This window comes from Apis florea, unplaced genomic scaffold, assembly GCF_048593485.1.
Source record: "Apis florea isolate Af1SG1 unplaced genomic scaffold, ASM4859348v1 contig_3496_pilon, whole genome shotgun sequence".
NCBI lineage: Eukaryota > Metazoa > Arthropoda > Insecta > Hymenoptera > Apidae > Apis > Apis florea.
The window spans coordinates 405,108-427,445 of NW_028256773.1; the positions used below are offsets into that span (position 1 = coordinate 405,108).

The following is a 22,338-nucleotide window of genomic DNA, read 5'->3' on the forward strand; positions in this document are numbered from 1 at the left end:
TACACGTGTACAAACTTGCAGCGATTGTTAGACGAGAGGACATCAAAAGTAGCCCCATCCCCATAGTCGTTATAAGTGGAAAAGTAGCTATCACAGCAAGGGGTGACTCGAGTGTCGTTGGAAACGCGAGCGACGTCACTGCGGTTCTTCCCGTCAAAGATGGTGGGAAAATTTGAATCGAAGTTAATAAGGATAAAGTTACTTCGATAATTTATCATTCAACGCGTCGACTAACCGCGGATAATTATAGTGGCCGAGGTTACGTTCAACTAGTTACTTTTCTGATTTTAGTTTCTCTTTTTTGCTCCCAACTCTGGCTCCTCGCCTCGCGACTTGGCAAACTGCTGAAATATGTAAATGGGGGGACCGATCTGACTTGCACGACGCCGATTTTCAGAAGAGCGTCGATGGACGAGGATTATGCGACGCTATTGGAGAATCGGGGGTTGATTAAGAATCGAGAAGTTTGGAGGTTTTCTCTTGCTTTTCGAACGGTATGTGGCATGATAAATTGGAAATTGGGAGTTTGTATTAAATGTATGTCTCGTTTGTGTAATAATAGTTGAAGGAAATGGTTTTAACATTTTTTTTTTTATTTTTCAAGACATGGAGAACGTTTGAATAATTGGCACGATTTAAACTTGATTTTTGGGAAATCATAAGAGGAAAGTAATTGTATGGAATCGATTGTAATAAATACGGAATTTGTTATCCTGAAATTTTTTAGAAATATCGATTCTTGATCTGATTAGTTATTTTAAATTTAATCTCCTGTGCAATTTAAATATTACAGATGAGAAATAAGATGAGAAATCTTACTAGAGTAGTGGATCATGAAAAATCAATGATTGATCAAAACGCGAGATTTAAAAGTTGAGAAATATCAGTATTATTAAAATATCATCGATCGATGTCGCAGAGGAGCGGGTCTTTTGTTGCTGTTAATGAAGTTTCAAGTCGAGTCGGGCCAGTATCCTTTAAGACAACTGACAGCCTTCCAAGAAGAAGTTTCGAACGGCGTGGATGGTGTATCTCTACGGAACACCGACGGTATTTTGAAGTCCAAAGACTTCAAACGTGATTTTAGACGCTCGAGAAGTTTTCGTGCGGTTGATAATTAGAAGCTTTAAGAGTTTTCGCAGTGTTCGAGATATAAAATGAATCGTTCTAAATCCGTTCTCGATTCTTTGGAAATCGATAAATTGAATCAAATCGAATCTGATTGATTATATATGAACCGAGAAATATAACAATAATTATTGTGTCGATTATTGATTTTTATGAAATATTACTCAAACGAATATTATCTTACATTGTGACATGTAACTAAAATTTGTCACAATCTCGTATCAAATTGTTTCCCAATTGGAACACAAGTGGAAAATAAACAATTTCAAGTGGAATTAACTCCTTGCTTAAAAATGTTTTTCACGACAGGAAGATTTAATAATTGCAAGTCTAAATTCCCAAGCTTTTTAACTGAAAACACCTTTCACGACATGATAGAACTGTTTACCCGAGCTCTTGGCGCGCTCCACGAAGTGGCAGAGTTAATAAGCCAGGATCTTGGATTTATTAACTTTTTAACTAGTCGACGTGCTTCTTCGTAAGGCCACGGTCGTCCTGTATAATCCGTACACTGTGGATAATCGCGTTAATTTGATTTCTCCGCAATCATCTCGACAACTTGAACTTATTAACCAAGGAAAACGACCAAACTTCTTCTTGTAATTTAAAGTTTACGCGAAAGTGAATTCGTGTTTTACGTCATTATAAAATCAGCAACATCGTTAACGATCTCATCATTGTAATGAATAAATTATGGTGAAATATCAATTTCTCCACCACATTCGCTTTTCTATGTACAAGAAAAATTGAAAATGCATATTTCATTCCTTATACACATTATAGAAGATCTGTAATTAAAATACGCCAACTTAATCTAGGGATCCCTAGACGGTTTAAGTCACCGATTTTTAATAATTCCTAGCATTCGGTGAAATTGTAATAATAGAATATTATACATATCTTTGTTGTCTTAAGTTTTGAATAATATTGAATTTTCGAGGAACGATAATTCAATGTCATCAACGATTTTTAATAAATTCCTATTACCAAATACTCGAAGAATATTAAAATTTAAATCGCTCGGTGAAAAAACCTAATTAACAAAATTTCCAAAAACCACCTACTATTACTCATGCATCAACGAAAAAAAGAAATAAATTGTGAAAGCATCGGTGGAAGCATAAACTTTAAAACGAGAAACCACGCACAACACCCATCAAATCAAACAAAGTTTCCACGACACTTTGGAAACTTCCACCCAACGTACACGTATCGCGCATGCGGATTCCCTCTTCTTTCCCTCTTCGTACGAGGGAGCAACTTGTTTCGCTCTATCCACCCCTGCTTAAAAGGATTGAATCCCAAGCAAGGAAAATGGATAAAACGCTGCGCTGTTTCGAAAGAACAGGGGGCGTATATTTCGAGGCGATCCCCGCGTTGATATCGTCGCGATTCGACACGCGGATTTATCGAGGGGCGCGCGCACAAGCGGAACGGAAACGTTTCCCGCTATTTCCTGCCGCGCTTCTTTTTATCGCCGGCCGATGCTCTTCGAACGGAACTCGGCCGAATAATGGCTGCGAAGGAAACTCGTTGTCCCGCGCGAATTTATTTCACGAAGCCTCTTGCACCGATTTATATACGCTCCGGATGATCTGTACGAAACGATTGAGCCAACATCTTCCTCGTTCGTCGTGGAAAACGGTGGTGTTATTGTGACGAGGCGCGGCTCCCATTGTGCGGGAAACGAGTTGGTTGGTCGAGTTAGAAGGTTCGAGTCTTCGAAGGAAATGTTGGAAATGGAATTGGCGGCGAGGTGTAAAGCGGTGATTAGATCGGTCGTGATTATTGAGGAGAAGAAAGATTGGATTTGGACGAGTTTCGGGGGATTTTATACGATTGGATACGATTGGTAATTATTGGGGTTTTATTTTGTTATACACGTGTGTCGATCTTTCTGTGGAAATGATGTATTCGAATGTTGTTGCGAATCGATGATTAAAAGTGATGTCGAAGAGAGGAGCGCAAGAAACGTTTCACGTTTGGTTTCTTGCGACAAAGAGAAAAATCATCAACGTTTCATTAGTTGCCACGCGAATGGATCATTAGAGACACGAGAAATGGTATCTTTCCAACAGATGTAATTGAGTTGTGATATTTCACGGGTAAAAATCAGAAGGAAGGAACTTATTCTTTTAATAACAAAAGAAGAAGAAAAAAATCTCGGTTCACCTAATTTACCGAGTATTACTCGAACGGTCAAAATTTCTCGAGGAAAGATTTCCGGTACGTTTTAAACGGGAATTGGCTGAAATATCGCGAATAACGTCGTTCCCTTTTTTCTTTTTCTTTTTTAAATTCTCCGAGAAACCGTCTCTCTGAATGCATTGCGAGATTATACAAGTGATGCAGCTCGGGAGAATGCAGGATCAATGGAAGGAAATGTCGAGAAAAGAAGAGAAATGAGAATTTACCTTGAGCGTATCCTGCAAGTTTTGTACTCTACAGTGCATGTATACTTGAGCACCGAGTTGCACGGTAATGTTGCTCTCTGGATCTTCGAAAAAGGGCCTCGGTTCTGGAGTGCCGCCCGTTTCTGTTGCGAAACTTTCCACCTCGTATACCTGTATAGATCAAAAGAGAAACAAACGTGATAGAAAATACCAGGCCACCTTTCTCTTTTCTTTGAGGTTGACGTTGCGCGAGTTTATAATTAAAAGGCAACAATAGGAGATGAAATCTATACAAAGTTGCCTGAACGGAGATAAGAATTTAAGTTAAAGACACGACTGGCGCGATAATCGAAAGAACACTTAATAAATACCCGTTAATCGTTAATTTTTTCCAAAAAAAAGAATCTTCAAAAAATTCCAATTTGATTCCAAACGAATACTTCTTTCACTTTTCCTTTCGTTCCAGAGATTTTATTCTCAACGTGCGAAAGAAAAAAAAAAAAAAAAGAAGGCTGTACAATCATGTACACCCATATAACTCCAGTTTCAAACTTTCAGATCTCGTTAGGGGGTTTATTAATAATAAACGAGAATCCTTGATAAAATGCAAGGGGAGGGATACCGTTCAAAAATAAGGTTTATTAAATTCACGGGAAGATCGGTTGAACGCTTTGTAACTTGAAAAGTTACGTAAATATTTGAGAAGGTCTTAAACCGCGTCTCGTCTCGCCTTCCATCACAAAGGGATCACCCCTCCCCCCTCCTCTCCTCCTCCTTCCCATTGTCTGTAGCAAAGCAGGGGCGAAAAGTATGTCCTGCCTTTTTGAAAAGACATTTTCAACTGCTCATTCGAATTATACAGCCGACTTACCTCGGTAAAAGGCGAACTGAGCTCATGCCAGAACGACCTAGGCAGGTTTTCCAGTCCAGGAAACGGCTTAGCACCTGAAACAATTTAGAAACCAGATTACACGTCTCTCCCCCGTCTAAGCTTTATTACAGAGAGATACAACGATATAATTAAACTTGCCCGCAAATTTACCGCGCCCTCCTCCTCTCCCCCCCCTCCCCCTCCCTCCCCTTAACAACGTCTACTCGGTTGCAATAAATGAACGACACTCTTAATTATTCGAACGAGGCCGCGCAGTTTGATTAAATCGGCACGAGCCCTATTATTCCGCGATAATGAGAATTAAACTAAAATCACGGGGAGAAATTCGATTTTCGAGGAATTATATGTAATCCAATTCAATTATCATGCTGTTGTTGTATAACTGTATGATTTAATTAATAACGTAACAGGTGTCCAGTATGTGTGTGTGTGTGTCTAGTAGTAGTTCGCGAAAATATATATTCGAATTTTAATCTATCGTGGTTAATCTTAATTTTAATGAAAGTTTGCGCGGATATTTTTTTTTCTTTAAAGAAAATGTGGGATATTTTTAGATGATAGAAGAGAAAGAGAGAGCGTTAAAATTTCAACATTTTGTGTATCATTACTTTTTTATTTAAAAAAAAAAAAAGTGGAGGAATTTCAGAAGAATAAATTTCAACTTTCGCAACAATAATATATCGGTAGAAAAATAATCTCGACATCTCGTGATTTATATTAATAGCAACGATATATCCAAAAATTAAATGCAACGTGCTTATTTTCATTGTTGACAATTTTGTTTTTCAGCGAATGTTGAAATAGTTACTGTGTAAATAAGGGGATATCAAATGGGATATAGATCAATAGATATATTTATTTTAGAATTTTTTATTTAGATCTAACGCGTTTCTATTTAAAAAAAAATATATATATATATATATCTATTTCCTTTATTCGTAAATATAACGAAAGACAAACAAGTGTAGCGTTTATCTGAAAAAATATTTTTGATGGACGCATCGAAAAATGGTGTGCATAGGGACAAGGGTTGTAAAAACTAATCGATCCGCTTTTTCTAGGGGCCGATATATAACGAGTGTTCCTGTTGTACGTCCATTTTATAGTGCGCTTCGTTAAGCAAAATCCTCTGGATTAAGCTAAATCCTACCAGTCGTCAAAAGTAAATAATTGTTTTGGAAGAAATACCTTTTTCACAGTTAAATATAATAATTATCTAACTTGGTGAATTTTCACGATAAAACTTTGATTCCTTTTCTTAAAACTTTACTTCATCTTACAGAGACAAGATTCTAAAAAAACAATTAACCGCAAAAGCGCATTACTGACAATAAAGATAATAACAATCAAAATCGCGAGAGCCAAAGTATTAATCGTTTTCACACCAACTTTTTCAAATTTTGATCGTAAAAATGTACACGATGTGTGTACATTAACGTAATAAATTCATAGGAAAGTAAAAATTTTCAACATTATCGCGATAAGTCTAAAGGATCGATGCCAAAAATTCTTGCTCCGATCCCATTTTGACAAAAACAAAAAGAAAGAAAACGGTTCGGCTGTGAAGACGGAAAGAGGACGAGTTTTCGAGAAAACCGGCCACGTCGGTCGTTAGTGTAATAGACACGGAAAATCGAATTACTATGGAAACAATCGCGAAGTTGGGGGAACGAGTGCGCTGCAGTGGAAAAGTTTTTCACTTTCTAGAGGAGCGTAGAAGGAAACTCGTTCGCTTGTCGACGAATAGAATGGCCTTATCAGGGGCGAGCACACGCGGCCGTACGCGAGTTTCCAAGACGATACACATAAATGTATTCCCCCTCCAAGGTTACACGGCACGCCAGAGGGAGCAAGAGTAAACTTAGCTGAAATAAGAGATCCGGCGTGAAGAGTGTGAATAGAGGGTTGGCTGCGTAATTAACGAGGGGTAAAATTTTGAATGAGATCATTCCTCGTCTTTAATGGAACACGTTGAAGTCGAGGTATCGAATGAAATTTGCAATTAGTTGGAACAGCTAGTGATTTTTTTTTTTGTTTGTTTGTTCTCTTGTTGAACAAGTTTTATTTCGAGTGTAAATTTATTTGCTTGGAAGCAGAGAAAGGTTATGGTTGAACAGTGATATTTATTCTCCGCTTGAAAAAGTTAAAATTTTGACTACAAGTAGTTTTTATTCCGATGAGACATGTAAAATAAGTCTCGTTGAATATTTTCTGAATATGTTATAATCCGCCTGATTGTTGACGAGATGTTAATATATTCGCAGGCTTCCTTCTAGGAAGATTTAATTCTAAAGAAAAACAGGACGAATACAAAAATGTCGGTTGAGTCTATATAGATAGAGCAATCTTAATTCGTATAACGCCAATTTGTTTTGGCTTCAAAGATATCTTACGAAAATATTAACATCTTCTACTGCCATTGATCAAATTATAAATTTGATTTATTTGCAACTTAGTTATTAGCTATTTATAAAAAAAAAAATAGATATAGGAATAGAAATCGAATTTTACCAAATAATTTCATTTCTAAAATTTTACGATTTCGTTCAATTTTTAATTGATAAAATAATATTATAAAATTAGATAAATTTGCAATGTTCATTACAGAGAATCTTGCTATACCATATAACTATAGGAAACATGCTTCGCAACTGTGCATAGGATCACTTCGTGCTGACAACTTTGGGAGTACCAAAGGTACAATGTTGACAAGTACAATAAAACAGAATCTGGAACTGGCAATCCTCAAGAGTCCCAATAACAAATAGAGTTTAATTCCAAGATCGTGGAATTGAACTTCTCGCCGAGGTTACGAGCAACCCCGTATTCATAAAACGGCTTCAAAGCGATGAAACGGAATTAACGATCTCAAAGTCATTAGGTGAAACAACGCTCGACTAGCCGCCATTTTAGAGTTCAATAAATCTCGGTACCAGATATATCAAGAGGACTTTAAAAATCTATAATTGAACGTTGGAGATCGAAACTTTCTACGAGGTACTTTCATGAAAATTATAGGATTCTGAAAAGTCAATATAATATCTAAAACTTCAAAAATTTAATTACAAGTATTTTCAATTTATTCCATTTTTATATGCCATTTTTATACATGGTATAAAATATTTGTTATAAAAATATTCAAATAATAATTGATAGATATTCAAATGATTGCAGACCTATGGTCTCGTTCTCTAGGTATACCTAGAATATCCTAGATATCCCTAGTACCTAGATTCTTTATACAAAACATCATAACGATGTTTCGAGTTATATCAATGATAAACGATTATACTCTAGCAATTGTTAATGATAAAAATAATCTCTATAAGTAAAGTATTGACATTTTATATTATAAGTGAAGCGCATGGAATGTATGGACAATGATTCTATCATCCCTGGCACGAGACTCTAATCTTCGAATCATATTGTAACCCTCACGATCAAGGTCTTTAGTATCGACTTCCGGGGTTGTTCGTATCGCATGTTACAACCTCGTCGCCGATATCGAGCTTCATTACATAGGGGTCATCTGTGTCGTGTTTCACCAGCTGGGATTCTCGATATCGGGTTTCATGACTATCAAAGTGTCTATATAAGTGAAAACTGATATGGAACAATTGCATGTTACATGTAGTAACGATCATTTGTATCACGTTTATCTAAAACGGTTCATCATTTGAGGGAGGAGAGGGGAAGGAGATAAAAATTTTATCGCCTACAATAATTATTTTGAATGTGAAAAAACTTTAAAAATCGACGAATTAACGACAGGTTCTTAAACAAAGTTTTTGATCCAATCTATCTTAAAACTTTTTATGCGTGTTTTTAAAGAAGTTCAACCCATACTTGGTTAATTAAGATGAAAGTTTCGCGTTATCATCATCAGTTTATGAACCATATTATCTCGATAAAACGTAGAAAAAAGCATAAATTTTTGCAAGGATAATTTCAAAATATTAATTCTAAAATAAAATAAACAATATCAACTTGTCGAAAATTCTTTTCTCGTTGCTTGTAACAAGATTTAATTTGAATTAAATAATACGATCTTCCCTTGTTCAGATCAATCCCTTGAGTGCTTTACGAAGAATGACCGTAAACTACAATGTCTCTCAGATGTCGTAAACCTAATCAAAACTTAATTTAAACCCTTAAAAATATCAAATATATCAAAATTGAATTTAGTTTATAGCTTCAACCAACGTGTTTTCTCGTTAGTTAGTTTCAATTTCTTTAAATTTTTGTATTTATCTCACTTAAACATTTTCTACAATTACCACTTTCCCTACTATTCAACCTAATGAATGCTATGACGGTTGCATACGTAATAGGCGTTAGTTTACCTTACTTTCGCATATCTCTGGCATTCATATAATGACCATTCGTTTAAAATAATACTCATACTTGCTCATTTCTAACTACTATTCCACTAATTTTGCACATTTAAAACGTCCTCGAGCAAATGTTCACTCTCGACAACTAAAACTTTAGAAGCACTTCACCCTCCAAAATCTTCGACCAACTTTTTAAACAAAACGCTCCGCGTGTTCCACGACAAATATTTTATTCAATTTTACCATATTATATCGAGGACGCGATCGATCACGATAATTACACGTTTAATCGTTCTTTCATCGGTATTCAATTTCGCCTGGACGAAATGCAGAGATGCTCGTTAATTTGATCGCCTTCGGCTCGCAGCTGCGTGCTTCTAGCATCGTTTCACCACGAATGAGCGCGTGTGTCGGCGCATATATCGACAATTCTTGCATAATTCGCGTGCCCATTCGCCACGAACCGAAATTGAAACACGCGCGCTTCTAGCAACGAGCACAAAACTCGTCCGATTGTCAATTTACCATCCACTTTTTAATGCATAGATGCCTCTGCCTATTCCAAGCTTGGATTAAACTGGGAAAGAAACGTTATACGTTACGTTTTGATCGTTTAGAAAGCGAAATAAAGTGATGACTACGCTTAATAAACGTAATCCATTCGAATTTGAAAATATTTTTAATAAGGAAGATAAAAAAAATTCTCAAGAAGGAAGGAGTAATTGGTATTGGCACAGGGATTAATTCTTGGAAAAATTGAGAACAGTCTTAATAATCGATTTATAAGGAAAAAGTAGTTATACGTGTATAATAACTACTTTGCCAAAGAAGTACCGTAAAATATTAAATCTGAACATCTAAACATGGGAACCGGTAACTTTCATAACGTAAAAGTAATTTGAAGTTGTAAAACCTTTTCCCAGGGGTGCACTGAGATTGAGGCTACGGTAGCTTCTAAACTCTATACAAAACACTTTGTACCATAAACTTTACGCGAAAATCGTTAAGGGAAAAAACGTTGCCTCTAAAAATCGAAAAACTTCGAGCAACATTGAAAACTTCCAAGCTGCTACTACTACCCATGCTATATTGTTGCGTTAAACCGTTAAAACTTCCAATCATTTTAACAATGTATATATATATATATAAATAACAAATAAAAATACGAATATTTTGCATACCATTGATAATCTATGATAACTCGAGGGTAAAATTTTTATTGGACGGATAAAAATATTTTTCATACGCGGGATAGTAATATTCTGTGATTTTGAGGCACGCGAGATTTGATACTTTCAATATTTTTGCTATAATTTTTTTTTTTTTTTTTATGCTAGAATAACAGAGAAAAAACGTGTCCCCGAATGAAATGAATTTTCACGAAAAGGTTCGCGTTCATTGATCCCGTATTTATATCGAATCGAAGTTAAAATGATTTTGACTTTTTATTAAAAAACAGTTAACTGTCTAATACTGAAAATTGTCATTTTGTCCCTGAGAAATTGGAAATACTAAAAAATTATGAAGAGGAACTATCATTTCCTGAGATAAACTTGCTAAGATCAATGAATGTTTAAATTGGAACATACAAATTTTGCCATTTTTTATCCATCATTTATGCATTTTTCAAGAGATCAAAATGGAACACACCCTGTTACAATGAAAGAAGAATAACGAACTTAACTCTACGATCTTGATAGGAAATTAAAAAAAATTAAAACTCCGGTTAATCGAAATTCCGCTATAATCTCATTGTACACCAGTTAAAAGTTCGTTCAGGAAGATAATCTCAAGGCGTTAAATCGGTCTTCCTCCCTGCGGAGGAAATGAAAGGGGCAGGTATTCGTGTTCCAAGTTCTTCCGGAAGAACGGCTCGTCGCCGTTTCAACCGAATTCGATGGAAAGATATTGCGTTCCCTTGCGGTCTTTCGAATTCCACTTTCCTTACTTTATTTCCCACGGTTGGGCCGTGCCTCTCCCGGCCGCGGCCCTTTATAACCTACGAGATTGTTCAGTTTCTCCGGTTTCAGCTCAAAAGAGAAGGCTAACACGAACCGGCTTTATTACTTTTTCCGGCTTCTCAATAGCTCGTAACTCGATGAGAACGACGAGAAAAAAAAAAAAAAAGAAGTAATCCCTCGCTTGTCATAATTTCAATAGCTTGGACAAATCTCTAGACTTTTGGACAGTGGTCCGAATTTAATCTTAATGCTTTAAACATGCTTCCTCCTAAGCTTAGAAAAGCTCGTTAGTTCCTTATCTTGGATAAAATGTTTGCACAAGTCTCTTTTGCGTGTGATAGATATTAATACAATTGTGGAATAGTTTAGAGAGGCTAATAATAAACGCAAAAGTTTCTGTTCGCATTGGACGAGGCGAGGAGAAGACAGAGAGAGATGTGATGTGAGAGATAGAGTGAGACAGCTCTATCAGCCGATCACACTAGTGTCTCCCTCTGTCGTCAAAACGAATTTCTATTGCTTACGACTAATAGGCTAATAATAAACCTCAATCGACATTTTTTTACGTCAACTTTTATATTTGTTTTGGCCTCTAGAATCAATTAAAAGCATCCTAACAGAGACAACCTATAAATATCGTATGAATAAATATACTAGTTTTCAAAACAGATTTATTATTATTAGAATCTTCGATCACTCTTATACTTATCCATGTACCCCCTCCCAAAAAAGGTCCAACTGCGTCTCATTTTCTCCCAATTTTCAACCCTCTTTACACGATTCAGACAACTTCCCTTTAAATTCCCGCCATCGCCTCGATTTCGCCGGACCGGTTCTTCCTCGCCTCTAACGATTTTTCGAAGAACGACGGGATAATCCTGGAGAAATTTATCAGCTCGAGAGAGAGAGAGGCGAGGAGAGGAGAGGATCCTTTCTGGCAGGACCAATCTCGGAAGGTGAATTCACCGCCACTCCCGGGGAGAAGGAACGAAAAGACTTCTAATATCTGCTGGAAAGACGGAGCACATAATCTTGCCGAAAGGATAAACTCGGTTACCGGTCAGGATTTCGAATACGTCCACGTAATCCCGTGGACGGGTCCGCATCGAGCGATACAAAGGAAATTGTTTGCGAAACACATCGACTTGGCCAGCCGAACAATTTTAAATTGCTTCGATAATGCAATCTCCCCGATAATCTTTTCGAATATGATACTGGAATATCCTGGACTCGTGATAAACAATGAATGGAGGGGGTTTAATAATAAGTGAACGTGGTCCAATTATAATTTACGAGGTGACAACGGAGGTTCCTCCGTTGGGATTTTACGAAGCGACGAGGAGAAAGTTTTATTATATATATAGTGTTGTCTAATTTGCATTTTGTTCTATCTAGATTAAACATGGATAGTAATATATGTTTAATATAATGTAAAAATCGAAATGGAATATCAAATATCCGTGTTGGAAAGAAATATCGGTAAATATTGACGGGATGAAATGGGGTATTAATAAATGTCTGTGAATGTAATATTGATAAATGTGGGTAAAATGAAATGTTGGTAAACCGAGATATTAGTGGATGTTGGTCAAATATTAAAATGGACTTTTGGTATTGGCTTGAATATCATGTGTTTATACTGTACTCGATATAATTTCGGTGGACATACCGTATGTATGCATGCACGTATTTGAACTGTATCTATCAATAGTATTCATAGTTTTAGAAGAAAGCGTAATTATATTTTAATTTGTTCAAATCATCTTGTCTTATTCGTTGCCACGAATGCTACTCTTTTAAAAATAAAAGAGGTAAGAAATTATTAAATTGTACAAATAGTTCGATAATTTGTATACTTAAATTTAACATGCCTATGATGATAATGATTGTTTCATCGATAACTGCAAAGAAAACATTTACATGGGTTAAATAAACTATTGTTCTCCTTTGAATAAACACATTAATGGGCAAAATAATTTTTAATGCCGAAAATTAATCAAGTTTAAAAGTCCTTTCAAATGAAATGTCGTGCAAAAATTTAATTTTACTACATAATAACTACATACAAATTTATTAAAAATTTGCATTTTATAATAATAAAAAAAATATGTAATATTTTAATTAATTTCTTGCTTTCAGGGAACAATTTAATGAAAAGAGGATTTCGCTTCTTTCACGAGGTAGACAATCTTTTCGAAAATTCAATGTTAAAAAATGCAAATTTCTCGATGAAGAAAGAAGATTTATAATGTATCGTTTATTTCTAAACAAGACAGCTTTTACAAAATTTATATAATTTATATGCTCTTCTCTTTCTGATAAATTATAGAAGAAATTATCCTGCAGTGTTTCTTTGCAGCCTTTCATGCACGAGAAACAAATTACCTTTGCCGCCCCACTATTTTCGACCCTATTCAATCTACCAAAAATTCGATAGCAATCTAATCAAATAAATCATGTGTTTTCAACAAACAAAAAAATTCGATTAGAATTACTCGAAATCTAAAACACAATCCTCGACACAATTTATTATCCATCATCAAATTTCAATAATAATAAATAAATATTACAAATATTACATATATATTCTGTATAATACTCATTTTTAGTGGTACGTTAAATTCACTTTTCTTTTTAAATCTACCTGATATTTCACGTAAAAGGGAGTAACAAATTATTTTTTTACCGTGGAAAGAAACTCGCAACTCGAAACAGAAGATTGGAAAAAAACACTTGGAACAACACACTTTATATCATCACGCTATTGAGAATGTAAGAGCATGAAATGGAAAACAGCATTGAATTGAACGTGACTTGTCCCTCGGTCGAAGTCGAATTTATGGATCCTGTCCGTGGCCATAGGATTTATGGAAATCCAATGCCTTAATTGGAAAATTATAGGACAATGTCTGGGAGCCGAGCATTCGGCCCGCAACCCGTTACTCAACGAGTATAATCATCCCCTCACCGATATCCGACTTTCACAACCGATATTTCCTGTCTCCAGAAGGGTGGACAACCCTCGGATTGGGCCGACATTGTTCGTCGAGGGACGAATCGGGGATTTAACAAAATTATTGTCACCTGCCGTTGAAAGGCGATTGATCTTTAAATTGCGACTCCAAAAAATAGTTGGCATTAACTTTCATCCCTTTCGTCTCTTTTATTTTTCGTGCGAAAAATATTAATCTGGAAAATATTTTTATTTTTTGCGTTTCGAAGGAAATTCTCAGAAAGAGTTTTATTCAATTGAATTGTTCTAAAATTAATTTGAAATTTTGATTCATATCGTTGAATAAAATTATATTTAAACAATAAAAGTTTAGAGCTGCATATATATACTTATGTAAAGTAAAGAACTGTTGATTTAAATAAATAATTAGAATAAATAATTGAAATTAAAAATAATTCATGCGTATAAGAAATACGAATAAGATAATGTTTGAATTGATTTAAGAAAAACACGCACTTTTATTTGAATTTTAAAAGTTTTACTTAGTAAAAAAAAAAAAAAAGAAAAGACATCTGCTTTTACATCTGCTTTAATAAATTTATATACTTTGACGCGCTGATGCTTAAGCAAAATGTAAAGCTGACTCTGTCAGCTGTCGTGAGCGTTCAAATATTAAATTACTTTACATTCAATTTTACACAAAGTGGAGTTAAATGAAAAATATCTCGATTCAAGAATAAAATGAAGCGTAACGTAAAAGGGGAAAAAAAGAAAAAAGAATATATAGAATCTTGCAAAAAAATAAAGTAATTATAATTTGTACAAAAATCTTGATGTACATGCTTGAAAAAGAATGATTAAAACAGATGGGGAAATTGAATAAAAGAGTTTAAACCGCAGCTGGAAATTTGCATTTACTTACCTAATGAGGTGGCGGCACACAAAACGTGTAGCTGGTGAACCAAAATGGAGGCCACCAAGGCCGAAAGACGACTCAACATCGTAGTCGATTCTCAACTCATTTCTGTTTCCAAAGTTGAGACGTGGGCGCCTCTGTTCACCTTCTGATCTGAAATTTTGAACAAGGCATAAGTTTACTTACAGTCCCAGTTTACAAAATATCCATGTAGAAATTTCCAATTACAATAAATACGACGTTATAACAAGTATGTAAAATTTAATCGTATTTACGTGGAATTATCGTTTCGATGCACTTTGAATAAACACAAAGGGTAATTCTATTTGTCATCATAATTTTGAAATAATGCATTAAAATTCTACATACACGATTAATATTATCGATTTGTAATTACGTGTCGGAGGAAAAATTGTTATTGGAAATACACGAATTTATCCTGCATTCTTGGACGATGAAGTCTAATTATTTGTGTCAAGAAATTGATACGATTAATAAGCGAGTCGCGCGTAACATCATTTAATATTTGCAAATATTTGGATAATATTGTGCCTAGCAATATTTTTAACACTTTAATAAATAAATATCTCTCCTCGTAGAAATGCTAATTTTTCTTCTATTATCCGTATAAAAATAATTTAAATACCTACAGCTTAACTATTCTTATCAACAATTAAGAAAATTAAATAATATTAAGAAAAATATACTAAGTAACTAAGTAACAACATCGTGTAACGGCTATAATATTTAAGAAGGCGAGAAAAATGGAAACAAATCGTGTAATGATAATCAGGATGATCAACAAAGTCAACGAATCGGCATGTACAATTGAATCTTATCGCTCGATAATTAAAGATAAAGCACGTAACAAGACGAATGCGGCCGTTAATTATACTCAGCTTCTCCACTGCACGATGTCAAACGATCCCGGCAAGCCCACCGAAATCCCCCTGGACTTGGAAATAACACCTCCGGTTGCCCGGGGCTGACCCAATCGGGGTTCACGAGACACAAAGCCTCCCTAGACAGAGATCAATGCGTTACTCGGCCCATCCACGTGCGTGTGTGTATGTGTGTGTGTGTGTGTGTTCGTGTCGCAGAAAAAGGATCGACGAGCCTTTTTTGGGGGGAGGAGAGCCGGATTAACAGTTTTACACACCGACGACGACCGCTGCGCTCTCTGGCGACCCTCATTTCTTCGCAAATATCGTCTTAATGAATTTCTAACGAGCTCCTCTCCTTTTGGAAATTCATAGTTCGAATGAATTATGTATACGGGAAAAAATCCGTGTTGATAAAGGGGCGCTCTATCGTAGAGCGGTGGTTCGTAATTTTTTAGAGAATTTTTTAGAGGTTTTTATGGAATCGCGCTCTATTTCCCTTTGGAAATCCATGTTCCAAGTGAATCAATCACGTATACGGAGAAGAGAAAATACAAAATGTCGATAGAGGGATGCTCTATCATAGAGCGGTGGTTTTTAATTTTCGTTTTTTTTTTTTTTGTTGTTAAAAGTTTTATCGAGCTCTTTTGAACTAAGTCTTTTATAATTATTAATTAATATACTTTTTATGGAAAATTATGGGAAACCAAATTGTGATAAAGGAGGAAAATTTTGAAATTTATATAATATTAAAATTATCGATATATATTTAAATGGAAATCAATAATCTTATAATCTTCCATTTGTTTTAATCGTTTGTTTTACCGTGAAATATCGATCGAATGATACTGATTGCTAAATTTAAAATCATCCTTTCAAAAATCGCAAATAAGACATAAAGCTATCAAGTTTATATTTGAAATATAGAATCGAGGAATAATCTAAAAGCAAGTACTTTAAATTAAATTCTCAAAAATAAAATACAATTGAATTACTAGATAGATTTAAATAAAAACCATGGAGAATATTTTACTTGCTCCTTCATTTGTTTTTTAATTATTCGTTTCGTGATGAAATATTGATTGAACGTTATCGAATTCAAGATCATTATTTAAACTCATTCTCCTAATGAATCTAAAAACGCATCGGCAAATAATTTAAAACAGTTTCAGATTTCACCAAATCACCAGAAGCAAACGTACAATTCAAACAAACAATTCAAGCGACTCGGTGGAAAATAGAGAAACGTTAAAACGTTTAAAAAAAAAAAAACAAACGCGTGATTCGATAAATAAAGCATTCCAACAGATTAATTCGCCCAAAGTCATTTCCAAAGAATTCGTGAAAACAGACAGAGCAAAGCTGATTTCCCGCTTCGAATGGCGGATATCCAAATCCAAAAAGGCCGCGGTGAAATCAAAGGTGGCTCCAAGTCAAACAGAAGATTGTTAACCGCGAAATTTCGTGCGATTCAATTTGTATTCGAACATTCACCCCTTCCTTCCTTCCTTCCTTTCTAGAGTTCATACACCCTAATGAATCCCTCGACAACTCTTGAACTTCGATCGCGTTACTTTACCCTTCCAACCCTTTTATAACGTCGTCACTCATCGTTTCGTATCGTGACGTACAAACGCGTAAAGGGAACTCCCTTTTGTAGCTTCGAAGTTCGACAACTGGAGAAAAGGATACGAAACAATTTCTTTCTCGTGAGAAGCAATCGTGAGAGTTGTCGTAACTTCGAAATAATTTCGACGTCTCGTGCAGGTGATACAGGTGGCGCCACAAGTGGGCCGAATGCGAAAAAGTTTCGAATCGATCTGGATTATCTTGGAGGAAATTGGAGAGGGAAGAGTGAGAATAGGTAGATAATCGGTTAATATCGGCATGGAGGATCTATAGATTTTCCTTTTTCCTTATATTTGATCTTCGAATGTTTATTCTTTTCTTTCGTAAATGCTTGACGAAATTCATCACGAGTGAATTTTTTGCAATTATTGTAATTTTAGGCTGTTAATATCCCCCAGGGACTGCAGTCGTTGTTCGACTGCAGTACGGGTTTAGCGCACCCGGGGTACCCGAGCTCTAGCATAAGCTTATGGTGATATTTCGCAGGTGAGGATGACAACCTCTTTAAAAAAAATCCCTAAATAAATATATTAGTTGGATACGAATTATGAAGAATTGATTCTAGAGATCGAAACAAACGTAGAAGTAAGTTGACGATGAAAAGTAAACCGCTTGTAATTTAATAAATAAATCTCGATATATTTTTGATTACATCATCATCTTTCGTGTTTATTTTCTAAGCTTTCACGCTCTGTTGATTAACTTCTAACACGTTAAATATCCGTCACAATGGAGATTTTTCCATTTCAATTCTTACTTATCTTTCCGATTACTCGAGAATTCGTTCGATAATTATAAATATAAAGTTTAATCAAGACCACGGAATGGGGAAACTATTTCACAAAAGAAGCAAGAGAACAATACCTTGTCGCGAATAACGACGAATAACTCCAGTTATAAATTCCATCGCAGCAATAATTACAGAGCAATGAATTTTTCTTAATTTCCTCCTCGTTGCAAATGCAACTTGTTCCTCGTTAATTTGCCGCGCGAACCTTTGCAAATTACGCAACTGCGTTATTGCACGATTTCAACGAGAAACGAATAAAGGGGAGTATGCGAAAAAAAAAGGCCAGGTGCAAGTAAACGAATCCGGGTCGCGCAATTACGAATTGTCCCCTCAATGGATTATATCCGTTACTTTCGATCGTGGATAAGAGAAAGAAAAAACGCGCGAATGTAATCTGTTCATTCAGCGAAGAAGAACGGTATTCGTTTTCATTACGAGCACGCGATCCAGCTTTTTTAACCTCGGCGGATTAATCGACAAGATCGTGGCGAAAAAAGATCAACGTTGTCTTGCTCGCGGTGCTGTAAAGCTATTTTCTCTTCTTTCTGTTTGGTGTGCAAACGATTTTATATATTTTGTACGATTTTTAGAAAATGAATAGAATTTATAACTAAGGATTTATTATTATGTTAAGATTTTTTGTTAAGAGAGAAGAGGTTTGAATACCATTACATTAGATGGTATATTTAAAGTGGAAAGAGAGAAATTATAATTAGCGTGCAAATTATTTGCATCAGTATATTGAAAATCAAAAGCGTCTACAGTTTGAATCGAACGAGGATACTCTGGGAATTGATTGATCTTGATCGAAAGAGAGGAAATGAATATGAAGAAATATAAAGTTTCTCGAATTTTGTTTAAAATAGTTTGAAGCTTGTTTTCTATTTTCAAGAATTAATAACATAACGAATTAGCAAGGGACACTAGATATATTAAAAAAAGGCCGTTAATGCAAAGAATTTTATAATGAAATAACAATTTGATTTATAAAGATTTTGTGAAAGATATTAAACGACTTGTAAAATCGTAATCTCGAATCGTCAAAAATGAAAAGATATAATTGCAAACAATAAAATTGAAGATTAGCAATTCAAAAGCAATTATTATTAATTCATCGCGTAATTATCCATGTTCCGCTTGCTAAATCTCAACGTCAGATTATTTCGATACAAAATTTCTACTTGCACAACTTATCTTCCTATATTGCATTACTGATAGTCCATCATTCGTGATAATACAAGCTTACAACATATGCGCGATTACCATGGCGCACAGCTTACAAAACGGTGCAATCAACACGCTATGCATTCTAAGTTGGAGACAAGGATTTATTATACTTCCAGCACGATAATTCTACGATTATTCGCTTAAAAAACTTTATTATTACACAATTACTCTAATATTCATCTGGTAGAAATGAGAAATGAGAAAACTGTGTTGAAAGAAACATAATTTGCGTGCATCGGATTAATCCAATTTAACCCTATATTTTTTTGCATAATTTTATTATTTCTTTCACGCTCGATAATATAGATGATGTGATACTTTGGTCGGTTATTAAATAATTTTTTAATAAGTGACATGAGTTTCATGTTTGTTTTTATCTTTTACACAAGGATATTTTATGAAAAGGAAATTGAAGGAAAAAAATATTTTCATCATAAATAACTGTTGTCAAAAGAATTTTTCCTTTGTCCCAAAAAATATTTATCTTGAAAGGATTATTGATAAATTTTTCAGGGCAAAATGTAAGATAAAAATTTTAAAAATTTGGCAAGATCAATAAAAGTAGAAAGACGAAATTCGAAATGCGAAAACGAGCACGAAAATTATAAATTGTAAATTGAAGAGGAAGAAAGAACCTTAATGATTCACATTTTAGAAAATATACATTGTAAAAACTTTACTTACTTTTACTTTTATTATCGACACGTGAAATTTCCTATCTTTAAACATATTACGTACAAGAATTGTATTATTTTTAATCACCAAAATTACAATCCATCAACTTTTCATCGCTTTATATTCTAACTAATTAAAAGAACGGGACGATTTTTCAACGGTGCCAATACCATTGTTAAAAAAGAAAAAAATCTAGATCATTAATTTCCCCCAATTTCTCGAACAATCATTACTACTAATCTCGATTCGACAACCGCCATTAATAAAGCCAATTATGATCATCAAAATGTCATCAACCAGCCGAGCCTACCTAACGAATATTGATTTCAATCTGTGGCTGTTTGATCGTACATTCTCATTATTCCCGGCCAACAAACAACACATTACCACCTCTGACGCTTTGCCTTTCCAATCGAACGCGTTCAACGACGAGCTCGATGAAAATAATTTACAAACAAAACGATATTAATAATCAACAATTATTTCCACGGTCATCATGGTGATCTATTATCAATAGTCGTTACACGATTGCGGCATGCACGTGAAAATTTAATAATCGGAAGGCAATAAGCGGGCCAGGGCAATACGTCGTCAAAGTGCAAGCCCGTGCAAGTGGCACGATTCAGTTATTCGACGTTTCACGAGAAACACCCTAATTTCTCGTGTGCCCAATGGTTTACACGGGGGTCGGTGCCACCAATGCAATTAATAACTTCCAGCTCGAGAGCCCGCGGCTAATAGCGGTTAGTTTGTCGGGTCCACAGAGGTTTATTGAGCAAACATCGGTCGAAACTACAATTGCCTAGGACCCAGTGCCAAAATCGATCGATCTGCCAGACGCCGCCGTGAGACAATCGCGAGGAAACGTAGTTATTCGCCAGAAGCTGACATTTTGCCGACTTGTCACCGATCACACTTCAAACCATTGTTGGACAAGTTTACATTTTGCCGTGATAAATGGGTATCAAGCTTAAGGATGAAATGGATGGAATCGAGATTCCGATTGTATTTAAAAATTATTTAACCACCGAATTCGATGGATCCATTTCATTGTTTATCCTTCTCCGTTTTGGCAGATCGACTTTTTTCTTAAAGTCTTTTCAATTTTTATTCGTATTCAATCGTTGGCCAGATGATGCTCTTTCTCCTGCGCGATTATACAGATGTAACAAGTGCGTAGTGAAAAAAAGAAGAAAGAAAGAAAGGATAGAAAATATATCAACATAACGACGAGAATAAATCCAAAAGTGATGAGGTCTAGAATCGATGCGCATTGCATAAATCTCTCTCCTGTGATCAATTTTCCGCGGAATACTGTCCACGGTTGAAAAGAAGCCATTTGTAAATGCATAGAGATGAACTACTCCACATCTTCGCTCACTGACACGTGATGATATGCGGTCTTCTCCGTAGATATGACAGTTGCTGCCGTATGCCGCATATTTAGTTTTATAAATGTATCGAATCTGTCGAAATCAATCAAATCAAATAGACTTTCTCCCATATATGCTTATATATTTTCATACACGAAAGATTATTGCGTATAGCATTATTTCACTAGAGCCGCTAGTTGGATAGAACGATCGCAATAACAGAGAGTTTCCACGTGTTGAAAATCCTATACAACACGATCCAGATATCCGATGCAACGTGGAATTAATCGAAACAGGAATATTTCAGAGTTGAAGGATTCTGAACTTCTCTAAAGTTTAGAAGACTTTAGAAGAAAAAAGAATCTAGAGAATCGAATTCGTGCGAAATACGTTGTATACAATTTATTAATTCATTTATGCTTCGATAAAAGCGAGAGATAAATAAACTGTGTGAAAACTATACATATAAACATTTACAAATACTATATTTATCTTGCAAACGTACACATTTGTTCCAATTATTTCGCTATGTGGATTTTAGAAATTGGTCGAACGATCTCTTTCTTCGACGTACAATGAAAAATTCTGAAAATAAAATAAAAGTGCGAAGCGTTCGATGAACAACGTTCCCTGCGAGACCGATATTCATTCTCTCTCTCTCTCTCTCTCTCTCCAATCACGTCCGACTAATGCGGCATAGTTGAAACAAAAAGAAGAAGAAGAAAAAAAAAAGAGAAACGATAGATGACTGAAAAAAGCGAAGGAATGAATAGGAACGTCAAGAGATTCTGAGACTCTGGTAACAAATACTTTGCACTTATCCAGGTGTCGTATTAAGAAAACTCTTTTGTTTTCCAACTCGCTTGTTCGAGTTATTAGTTTTTCTCTCTCTCTCTCTCTCTTTCTTTTTCTCTTTTTTTCCTCGATCACGCGAGCAATAGGAAGAAGAGGAATTGGCCCGCTCAATTTGGAGGAAACATCGTACGCAGTGATGGGTCGAGCATCGATATTTGTAGCCTCGTGTAGGAGATGTTTGCAGTAAAATAAATTTTATTGCAAATCGAAGAGAGGTGTGTTGTTTGACGTCGGTAGTACAGGGATAGATTTTGTAATGAAATATCGGTTTAAAGGAAAAATTATTTTACCCGGATATCACCCTGTCTGGGCGAAGAAATATCGAGAAGGG

The 22,338-nt window shown here is 35.3% G+C and overlaps 1 protein-coding gene across 10 annotated transcripts in view; it reads right to left on the reverse strand.

The window, feature by feature from the left end:
- Positions 1-22,338, reverse strand: part of LOC100871512 (zwei Ig domain protein zig-8) — a 285,169-nt gene that overhangs the window by 190,408 nt on the left and 72,423 nt on the right. For 9 of the 10 annotated variants that reach the window (XM_086913522.1, XM_086913521.1, XM_086913519.1 and 6 more), the window contains 3 exons: positions 14,584-14,730; positions 4,393-4,466; positions 3,543-3,692 (listed from right to left, as the gene is read on the reverse strand). In XM_086913522.1, the coding sequence (XP_086769648.1) occupies positions 3,543-3,692; positions 4,393-4,466; positions 14,584-14,662 (303 nt within the window). In that variant the 5' untranslated portion in view covers positions 14,663-14,730. The remainder of the gene's footprint in view (positions 1-3,542; positions 3,693-4,392; positions 4,467-14,583; positions 14,731-22,338) is intronic. The other variant, XM_086913516.1, reaches the window with a different exon arrangement.